The 11,869-nt window shown below is 34.6% G+C and overlaps 1 protein-coding gene across 1 annotated transcript; it reads right to left on the bottom strand.

Moving 5' to 3' along the window:
• Positions 1–1,399: 1,399 nt before the first annotated feature.
• On the bottom strand, positions 1,400–6,354 carry LOC137748026 (uncharacterized). The gene is made up of 9 exons (XM_088681723.1): positions 6,180–6,354; positions 5,839–5,981; positions 5,549–5,646; positions 4,683–4,888; positions 3,809–4,519; positions 3,536–3,684; positions 3,071–3,295; positions 2,738–2,887; positions 1,400–1,952 (listed from the first exon to the last, which is right to left on the bottom strand). The coding sequence occupies exons 1-9, from the start codon at positions 6,352–6,354 to the stop codon at positions 1,671–1,673; spliced, it is 2,139 nt and encodes a 712-aa protein (XP_088537849.1). The 3' UTR covers positions 1,400–1,670.
• Between the last annotated feature and the right edge of the window lie 5,515 nt (positions 6,355–11,869).

The following is an 11,869-nucleotide window of genomic DNA, read 5'->3' as shown; positions in this document are numbered from 1 at the left end:
GTAAGACATCAAGATAACACTATTTTTATAAAATTTGAGAATTGAGATGGGTAGAGACGGTTGGCGTGAAGATATGAAGAATGAATCCTAATATTTATAGACAATTGGGAGATGAGATTGAAGGTAGGATGAGAACACGTGATGCGATAAGAACAACTAAAATTGACTTAAAAATCTAACAAGACTTTTGATAGGCATGGACACATGGTATAAGCATAGCCACCTATTCTAAATTAATCTCATATGTTCAATAATTATTAAATAATTGAATTAGACATTAAAAAATAAATATCTTTGAGAAGAGTAACAGCCATGTCAGTTACTGTTCACAATGGGTATATAGTGAACAGTAACAGCCACGTGCCAAGTCTAGTCCTATGTCCAAATCCACCAAAATGAGCAGAAATGCTCTGAGAGAGCCGGAGGGATCCCAATAGGCTATAAGCCAACATTCTCAAATCTCTTGTTAATAGGGAAAGAGACTTTCGAGTAGATGGTACTTTTTAGAACCTTTAAACTGTTATAATTCGGAATGAGATATTCTAGGTGTTTTAATCATTAAATTTTTGTTTAAAAATACAAAAGTTAATATGTAACGATGCCCGAAGTATCATAGAAATCATTTCACGATGCTTTAAAGTACGAGATATTCTGGAGCACCATAAAAATTTTCTTTTTTCTTGATGAGAAGTGATTTTGCACTCCTTTCTCCTTTTGCAGACTATTGTTTCATTTATATATTTTGAGATTGAATAAATTAAAAAAAAAAAAAACAAAGAATAGAAATAAACAAAGACATACAACCGAAAAAAGAAAAATAGTTGGAAAAAAAAAATTGAAAAGAGAAAAATAATTTGTAACCATTTGGTTTTTATTTTTTGTGTTACTGACGAAGGGAAACTATATAGGTAAAAGGACCAAGGAGGTTCGAAAAATAGTCGATGAAAGATGATGGGAGAGAAGTAGGAAAAATGTACAAGGAAAATCTAACAAAATCAAAATAAAAAATCAAAATCTAATTTAGGTTGGTTTCATTTTTAAAGTTTTGTTTTTATTCATTCTTCCTTATTTTTTCCCATATCTCCATAACCCTTCTTGGTCGCTCTTTTCTTCCATATGATGTCATCTTATCTCCAGCACAAAAAAGTAAAAAGTGAAAACTAAAAACAAAATAGTTATAAAACGCGCCCTTCAAATTTTGTCATTATACCATCCATGTGAATGAAACCCTTAAAGTTTAACGATGAAAAAAAAAAAATAAAGATGTGTGAAAAGAGACAAAGATGTGCAAAAATCACTTCTCAAAATTAATTCTCTTTTTGTTTCTATGAACTAGTGTAACCGTATCAAAAGAATTATATATGATCTGAATTAAAAAGATAACAAATATCCAGGAAAAATAAATAATGCATATCAAACTTATGAATAAAATTATAAACATACGAAATTAGAACGTTCCGGCCTTTTGCAATGGAGACGTACCAGTGCAAGTTCAACCCAAAAAGCTCGATTAACTTCTGCACTCTTTTTCTCCCCATGACTTGCACGTAGAGATCTTCCCATTGTATAAATAAACAAAGAATTACGAGACAAGAGTGCGTGCTCAAGGAGAAAAGACGTGTGTGCAGAAATTATTTCCTGTAAAGAAGATCTCACCATTATTATTATTATTATAACGTCGTTTCTCTCTTGTCTTTGGTACTTGCAGAAGTAGTACCCAAGGGGGAATTCTCAGAGACAGTAGAAATGCTAGACCTTTCTGTTTCTGACGGAATAGTAGAGTTGGGATGCATGTAGTCTTTGGTGGGAGTAATTTCTATGCTAATATAATCAGTACCATGCGATTCAGAAGATCCTGGAATGCTTCCTGCTGACTCAGATTGTGCTGGTGAGAAGTCTCCAATGCAACGAACTGGATTGGCAGCATTCAAGGAATTCAAAGCATTCACCACCTGCCATTGCACCACAAACACAAAACTATACCCATCAGATTTCTTTTGCCCCAGGTAGGTAGGTAGGTTCCTTTCAAAATAAGGGTTATATAATGTGTAGAATTAATATGATTGACGAGCAAATTAGAGTACTGCAAGTCTTGTTTGGAGTCTAGGACTGAATAGGAATGGATAGCCACTGAATTTCAAAGCATATTGAAGGTAGAAGTGAATGATTTTTCATTTGAAGGGGATTAGACAAGAAGGAAAGTCGTCCCTTCTAAGGAATGGATTGTAATGGGTAAGTTTTGTTCATGAGTAATAGATCTTATCCCTTTTAGTTGGACATAATTTTCACTTCTTCCTTTAACGTACCTTCATTAAGTTATAAACACATCCAATCATAGATACCAAAGGAGGCCAATGTCAATTGTTGGGTTAGTATTTTATTCATTTTTCTTTCAGTAATATTACTTAGCCATACAAAACTAACCATATTCTTGGCCGTCCTGTATTATATGTGGGATGCATATGTATTAGATTCTTAGACATGCGATCATCAATGTAATTTAGTTTTGCATGTCTAGCAATTACTCCTTTTTTTATATTTGGTATCACTTTTTTTTATCTGTCATGTAGCGGTTCTTATATATCCAATATTTGATATTTATCTTTATGCTTGTTCCACTATTTATCTATATGCATTCAACTTTTGTCCTAGGTTGATGCTTTATGTTGCAGCTGTTGTGTTGAAGGACTAGATTATGCAGACGAAATTATCACAGTCTACTATCAGGTGGACTTACAGCATCCATAGTTAATCTGTTGTGTGGATCCCTGCTGAGACATTTTTCGGCTACCCGAACCATCCAATAAAGCTGGTGAACATCATGGCAATCCACATTACTCGGATCGATTAAATCTGGGTAGTTCCTTTCTTTTAAAAGTGGTCTTGCCTGGCAAGAAAGTTATAGAATTGTTAGTTCAAAATAATAAATGGAATGTGAAGTGACATACTAGAAGGCTGCTCCTTTTCTTAGTAATCTGTTTGTCATTAGTAGTTAAAGTTTCCTTGTGTAACAAGTAATGACCAGTGGTGGATATATTTTTAGAATTATTTATGGCATGGAAGCTCTTACCCATTCCACAAGACTTTTTCCTCCAAGCCTCTTGTCAGTAGACCTCAGTCCTGCGATGAGCTGTAATATAATGACCCCGAAAGCATAAACATCTGTCTTAGTTGACACCTTCCCATTTTCTGCATATTCTGGTGCCAAATATCCCAAAGTTCCGACAACTCTCGTTGTATCTGATGATTGATCTGAGTCTTCAAGTTGACTTCTTGCAAGACCAAAATCTCCTAGCTGTTGCATAGAACATGTTAGACGAAGCATGAACGTAGGTATTTTGGTTAATATTTGAAAATAGGATGTGCACCTGCCCCAGATGGTTTTGTTAAAATGCCATAGGTTAGGTTATTCAGTTTAGAAACTGTGTTATGAAGAATACATGACGTTTCATATAACAAATTCGAGTCACGTATTAACGGTAATGTTATAGGTTCATAAAGCTGATATTAAGGGCAGACATATCGGTTTAGTTACCAGTGCTTCATGATCGTGTGTCACGAGGATGTTGTTCGGTCTCACATCTCTGTGGATGATGTTGTTTTGATGTAGGTATAGTAAGCCTTTTGCAGCTCCAGTAGCAATTTTTATCTTCTTGTCCCAACCGAGAGGTCTTCTGTTGTGTTCTGCATGAAATTAGAAAAAAGTTATGCAGCATTTAGGGTTAGACTTCTTTATCCTGAAATATGAAGGAAAACACTTGATTTTTTTTCCAAAATTACGGGTTCTTCTAAGTTGTTCGCAACTTACTTGATAGATGTTGATCCAACGAACCATTGCAAACATATTCGTAAACAAGCAGCCTCTTGCTTCCCTCTGAGCATGATCCTAACAGCATTACCAAATTCTCATGTCTTGCCTTACTGAGTACATGAACTTCAGACTCAAATTCTTTCTCGCCTTGGCAGCTTGCGTTCTTATGCTGCTTAACAGCAATCTTAAGCCCATTAAGTTCTCCTCTGTAGACGCAACCAAATCCACCTTCCGACAGGAAATTTTTGTCGGAAAACCCATCCGTGGCAGCTAGGAGGTCAGCATAGGTAAAGTCTCTCTTCCATCCAATCGTTGGCCGTTTATTCTTGCAACCCGTGCATACTGAATTTTTGAATTCTTCATCTATTCGACATTCTCCTGTCCAATCGTCCTTGTAGCTATGCTGTTTCTGTTCATCGGGACTCCCAGCATTATGTGTTTCCTTTTGATCCCTTGCTTGAATCTCTGCAAGTGGAAATGGGGACCGCTCTCCTGCTTTTCCTCTTTCAGCATTTATCGAGCTTTCTTCCTCGTCATAATTACGAGCAAAACTAGGATTCAATAGGTCAGTATTCCCCAGAGTGGAAGTTGACACTCTACTTGCTAGCTGCAGATCACTTGTTGATGTAGATTTCCTATAGTTAGATCGCGGGTCTCCACAACCATCTTGTTCTTTTCCAAAACTGCTCGCACGAGGACTTGGAGATTCTGAAACAATGTGCACTTTTAGTCAAGTTGCATTTGGTACCGACCATAAGAATTTGCAGTTATGTGTGATAATATAGCGAAAAATCTCTTTTGATAGTAAATTTAATCCATGAACTTGGAACTTTGAGTCCTAGATTGTACGAGTTGTGATTAAATTTCTTACTTTTAGGAGAAAGTCCTTCCTCTGGGCTTCCTGGTATCATTTCATCATATCTTACATGGGAGCTTTGACTGGGTCTTTTGGCGACTGGTTTGTTGATGTTCCCAATTGCTTTTGGCCCTCTCAATTGTTCAACAGAATTATGTTTCATCCTCGATATACCACATGGCAACTTCTCCATGAAGAATTGCTTCTCTTTCTTCATCTGCCTGCATCATCAAATCAGAACAAGCTATTCAAAGGTTGGTGTCTCTATGTTCTCTTACATTGTATTGTTTCCATATTGCAGTTTTTTTAGTAACAAACATAATTTTACTTAACAAGCTTTGAAAGTTCGCTAGTTTCAAGGAATTACGAAGCTTCATCGGTAGTAGCATGATTTTTCACATCATCTAGTTTGAAAATAAAAGATTTGTATTTTAATCCCTCGATACTCTGGAGGGTTGAATTATCATTCCATACGTATACAATCTCTTGATTTACAAGTATACTAGAGATCACAGAAGATCTTGATGTATGTATCAAGCAGCGATCAATAATCGCCTATCAGAAAATACACATTTTAACAAATAATATGATGGCATCAGAGTTCACAATTCAGACAGTATCTTAACTATGTTCTCTTCAATTTGAAACCATAACTACCATCAAAGATTTAATCCTTCATCAAATGATTGACTGATTGATAACACAAATTCATCAATTTGATACATGTTTTTGATATTTCGCATACATTTTAGCTCATTAACAGTTTATTATCTGTTTTTATTTGTTTTGCTAAATGAAGGGTGAAACAAGGCTGGATGAGCACTACTGCGAATGAATGAAGGAGAACAATTTCAGATTCTTCAAATCTATTAATGACTGACCTATCAAGAATCACCCATGTTGCTCCTAATCTTATCGCAGCCTCTACAGCAACCATCTTCGAAGAGGGACCAGCAACCACCTTCATGTTGAATTCAACCTGAGAAATGTCATCCACAAAATGATCCCTATGATTAACAAAAGAGGCTGAAAAAAAGTTCCGAGCGGAAAATGCAATGGTATGATAGGTAGTATAGCAGAACTAGGTGAATTAAATGGATCAAACATATCTTTAACAAACAGCAGGTAATCTCCATGTTGTAAGAAATAGTGACCGAAAATCTTATCTCACTTTCAATCTTTTACACATGTTAGATATCATGGTGATCTCCTCTTTGCTACGATACTCCTCCGTTTTCCTCTCAAGCTCTTCTTCTATGACTTTCTGGTTGGTTCCGATAAATGAACTCGAGTCCATCTTGGTTCTGTATCCCACTGAGAAAGAGGATAGAGAAGGTGGGAAAATGGGGTATTGGGGAAAATAAAAAGTTAGCAAAATCTGTTCTTGTGATAGAATCATAGAATAGAACTAAATTTTTTTTTTTCATCATATTAATTGGTGATTATGTTTATCATACTTTCGGACTTTATTTTCTTCGTTTTTATTAGGAAAACAAAAGCATGAATTCTTACAGAGTCTCCCAGCTAACGTACTAGGGTTATTAACATGGTGAAGAACCGAAAGAAGAGTAAGCTCATCCCCAGGCTTAAGGGATAAGCTCTGCAGGACCCATTGGATTGCGCACGAACTAACAAAGTCTTTGGATGCATCCTGGATCACCACTACTTTCTGAACTTCAGCTGCCATAATTTTTTTTTTCTAGAACTCGAAGTAGTTCTCGTAATGAATTTTCAAAACAACGATACAGTACAGAAGAGAAGATTGACAAAATGAAAGTACAAAACCGTATGTTCCCAAATTAATGCTTAGTTTTAGGTTGCATGTAAACTTCTCCTATTGTTCTATATGTACATTGGGATATATATGTACATACTAATTATACATACACACACACACACACATGTATATACTTATAGCAGGGAAGAAACTAACACAATAATATAGCAATTGCTAGGAAAATGAGAGAAGTATTTTACTGAGAGAAATGATGAAAGATGATTCTTTTATCAATCAGTGACATTCTGCTGATTTCGTAGAATTAGAATGTCGGAAAAGAATCCGAGTAAGGAAATATGGTAGTGGCGAATCCAAGATCAGCAGCCTCAGAGAGCTAGTTCGAGCACATATTCGGATATCCAAGAATGGGACCTGCAGGGGGTGTTTGTTCTTCAAGTTGTGGAGAATAGGGAGATTATGTAATTAGCATTTGTTTAGTATGTTGTTAATACCAATGCTAAGCTTGATTATGATGCATGAACTGTAATTAAATTGCTGTCCCTCAAACCAGAACAGTTGGGCATCATTGATAATACCTAGGCACTCTGAGTTTTGTTCTTGTTGGTAATCCACTTGTTTATGAATTTCTGTGTGTAAAAATAATCAACAGGTTTGATTTGGATTTTCCTCAGTTTGATCTTAACAGTAGATAAAACGTAGGTGGGTTTTATCACCACTAACCTAAGACAGCATCATGTAATCAACATTTGTTTGGAGGAAGACTTTTTTTCGCAGCCCATTGTCACTTTTGTCATGATTTTGTTACTGTTCAAAATATCAAATCAGCAGTGTTCACTTCGTACTATCATACAGTGGTGTTTCTAATTAGTTATAAATAAGAAATCTTAAATCTGAATCTCTTAATAGTAAATTCGATATGAATTTATCCCCCACCCCTTATTATAAATATATTATTATATAATCGAGGCATGAAAACATTCTACTGTGTCTGATTTGAAACACGTCTTGTAAGCTAGAAAAGTTTAAAACATAATATCATCGTGTCAATAAAAAAATACCTATTAGGAAAATACGTCCACTCCTAATTTGTCTTTCTATCTGTCTTTTTTTTTTTTTAATTTTTTTCATATATATTCTCAGTAAATAAGATATTCACGTTTGATATATAGGACTGATTTGACTTAAAATAATTATAGGGATCATCTTGGATTGAGTTGGTTCTATTCAAGCTCATTATTTTAAACAGTTTAAAATAAGCCCACATTCTAATAATCCCAGATTATTCAATTGTTAATTGACCACAAATTTATTTTTTGGAAGATGGGAACATATTGGAACTAATTTTAGTAGGCCAAATTACAGAATCGACATTGAGTCATATGTGCTTGTTTCTACTTCAGATGTCGCATGTAAAAATTTCTATGACATATTTTATCTTTCAGGTCTTTTAATTATTAAATCCCATTTTTTGTGTTGTCCAAATATTTAACAATTAATAAATTCAAAGTATCTAATTTTCTGGTGTTATCATGTCACATTTACATATTATTCATTGAAAGCCAAGCGTTGGTGTAGTTTGGCTCGATACAAGTTTGGATACGTAAGTTCCCCATTGGACCTGTCAACACAACACTAAGGTCACACGAGCTTTGGCATGCATGTTTTTTTGGTAAGTTTAAACTTGTCGTAACGAAAAATAAACAGAATATAAATTATAGGTTACAGATTTCCACATACGTTTGGAACAATGCCTGAATTTCGATAAAAGTTCAGTTTCCTTGGTACTATAAACAAAGCTAGAATATGGTTGTGCCGACCGCCGATCATCCGTGCCTGCTACTGGCAAGATATGAACTGAAAGTGAAGGTAACTCGTCCTTTTGCTAAAAACTAATTATTATTATTATTATTTTTTTTTTTTAAGAATCTGCACGTTACCTTAATAAAGAAAATCTTTGTTTTTTGTCATTCTTCACAGATAAGTGATAGAATTCTTATCATCTGTAAAACCAAGGTTAAATCACATAAAAATACTTGTAAGAGAACAATGTTATTATAGTATAAAGAGCTCAATTAAAGTCAATCTACATAGAGAGTGATATGAATATTTTGATATGTCAGATCCAGGATCGACATTGAGATTCTTAAATGAGCTCTTAAACTAAAATTTGAAGAGGAGTTAAAAAAAAAAAGAAAAAAGAAATTCTACTATAATCATGTGTCTTATCTTTACAATAGACCAAACGAGCCACAACAAAGTTATGCAATCGCTACTAGATCCACAAATAGACATAGATTTCACGCAACTAGACTCTTGGTGGCGCTTGTTATTAACGATAATTGTTTTAACGTTGCCTAAAAAAATTCATTCTAATGGCACATAGTGAGGATTTTCTTGCTAGAGAGTATGATTAGAGTAGAAAATAACTATAGCCTTCTTAATTAAAACTTAACTTAAAAATGATAGCTCATCTTAAAGTCAAGAGATATTTTTCAGGTTGCTGAGAACAAGAGCCTGTACATTAAGTGTCATAATACAAGTGGTTGAATACTCGAAAAAAAATAAATTCAACACTTGTATTATAACACTTAAAATACTAAGCCATGTTCTCGGTACACTGAAATTTTTTACAAGGTCAGATAATTGTCTATGTGTAGGTTCTAATAATACTAAATATATATCTCATCCACTATGATCTAACGTTTGTTAATTCTCATTAGTCCATTCATGGGAAGGTGATCAAGTAAGATTAGCGCTAATCCTGTCCTGGTTCAATTGGGAAATGTATAGTGATGGATTTTGTATCAAATTATTGTTGCTAATGGAGTCAAAGTTCCACAATTTTCAGCCGATGAAGACAATGGGAAATTTAATCTTCGATTGGTTGACCAACTTTGATGTTTCAAATGAGTTAAGCCACCATGACTACGATGGGTCTTACGAATGAGCCCATAACTTGAAGATAGGTTCATTGATTCATCATTGTCCTAGATTATATAAACAAATAAGGTTTCTTGTGTGACAAGAGATCTTCTCTTTTGGCAGCGAACTAATTCAGGAGAGATTTCTTTTAGTAGTGCGATATTGTTAGTAGAGTTAAATAGTTAGTTGTTAGGATGAGATGAATTAGTAGGGATCGAACACGCACCATAGTACATAGGCACAACTATTTTTCGTCATTAGAGTAAAGCATCATCTACAAATCACAAGAGATACTTGGCTGCGCAAAAATTATGAAAAAAATTCTATACAAAAACATCGTGATTGATTCATGAGATTTCCTACTTATGATTAGAACATTTCATATTATATATAAAATACATTGTAAAGATTATCTTTACAAAAAAATCATTTAGTCAATCAATTGAAGCAACTAGATAAATGGCTCATAATACTTGTAATGATTTCGACCATTTGTTTTTATATAGTTCTATGTCTAAACTATCTTATATTTTATAGATTTTTTTTTTTTTTTTTTTTTTTTTTTTTTTTTGCAGAGATGACATTTACATAATAAAGTGTAATATAAATGGTTCCAACCATAAGAGTCAATTCAAGGGATAGATAAGGGTTTTTTCATTTTTCTTTGGGAGCTTTTGTTTTAAGTCAAACCAAATCAGACATTACATCGCATTTATATTTTCCATTTCTGCATATTTAGACCCTGAGTTGTTGTCTATGTTTTGTTATAGTCAAATGAATCAATCTATTCCTTCATTTTATTATGGATATTGGTTTCAGAATCCTCGTTACTTTTTTTTTCGTCTCATTTTCAAGTTGAAAATATTTTGCGTCAAGTTGGAAAGTGCTATGAGTCGTTCCATTTGCACTTCATTTGCTTCTTCTTATTGTAGATTTTAATACTTTTAGTTGATTTTGTTTATCGATAGTCTCTAGTGTTATGCAAATTTATAAGATAATGTTATACGAATATATGAAACACGCCACGTATAAACACAAAGAATTTAGTGAGGTTCGGATTTGACTACTCTCTATGTGATCTCTCTTGAGAAATCACCTGTACTATCGAGAATAACAACTCTATTACAAGAACTTATTAAAAACTCTTATGCTAAACATCAAAACCTTGCTCTAGATCTCTTTTTCACTCTTGGTTCTCTACCCTTGTATTCTCTATTGTTCGTGTGAATAAAACTATGGAACTTGTTCGAGTATTAAATTAAAAACAATCGACCCACCTAACATACAAAATACACATAGTAAGTATGGTAGTGTTTGGGTCCAAAATAACACTTTGGGCCGAGCTTGGAGTTGCTCTCGGTCCAATAAGGAGTATCAAGAATATTCTCTACCATGGGTCGAGCCCAATAGAGTTCGGCCAAATCCTATCAGAATGTGATTTCCGCCTAGATAAAGGTGGAGTGGTCGAACCCTAATTCAATAGGGATTCTTCAGAGGCTAAAAGCTTATGAATCAAAAATGATGCCGTAAGTCAAGGGTTGAATCTAAATGATTAAAGAACTTGGTCCAGAATCCTATAGAAGTTAAGATCGGTCGAGGCCAAATCAGATTGGGATGGAGAATTCCAGTCTGAGTAAAATTCTAGTTCAGTTATTGTGGAAATCGCTACTATAAATAGAAAAGGGGTGCATCATTCAAACCCTTCCAATTCAACACATAACTGCCCCCCTTTTTCCCGCCAACACATCTTCAATTTGGATAAAGAGCACTGTGAAAGCAACTAACAACATCTTCAGTTTAGATAAACAACACTGGAGCCGTAGAATTAGTCGATCGAGAAGCACCTTCAGTTTGGATAAACAACACTACTTTGAGACTGATTGGTTATTTATCCAAGTCTCGGTCAGCAAGGATTTCCGAGTCCTTGTTGGTAGAGGTCATCTCATCAGCCTTCTCGGTGGAATGAGGTGTTACCAGGTTATTACATTCGGCACACTAACAGCCGAATTTGATATTGAACTTTGCAAAACTAGCAACCTTGTCTTTAGGCTCTAGAAACGGAAGGCCGAGACATGTTCCTTCCTCCGTCATAGTTGCAAGATCCATAAGTCATCAACACACCCAACACCACATCAATATTCATTTTTACTCCCCGGTCGAGCTAGGCTGATGAGTTGGCCGCCCTGTATTCGACTGAAAGACGTAGTTAGCTTATTAATTACTCAGCTTGCGCGCCATGTAAGTTAGGTAGTTTTTAAAATCAACAGGTAGTTATGTGTATTTTGGGTATGTTCACTATGGTAGTTATGTGTATTTTGGGTATGTTAGGTGAGCTATTGAACCTTTGTTCATGCCATAGAAACTGTTTGAGGATTTTTCAGATGCTAACTACTGAATAGAACTATGAAACTTGTTCTAGTATTAAATAAAAAACAATCAAATGGTTTGAGTATTTAGTTAATGATTACTGAAGCGCTGTTTAGTTTTCGATTAGTTGCTACTGAATATTGAAGCTCATGATCTCAAACTCAATAGTCAATTC

Source organism: Pyrus communis, chromosome 2, assembly GCF_041283825.1.
Source record: "Pyrus communis isolate YQ-2024b chromosome 2, ASM4128382v1, whole genome shotgun sequence".
Classification (NCBI taxonomy): domain Eukaryota; kingdom Viridiplantae; phylum Streptophyta; class Magnoliopsida; order Rosales; family Rosaceae; genus Pyrus; species Pyrus communis.
This window is presented reverse-complemented; position numbering and strand designations above follow the sequence as displayed.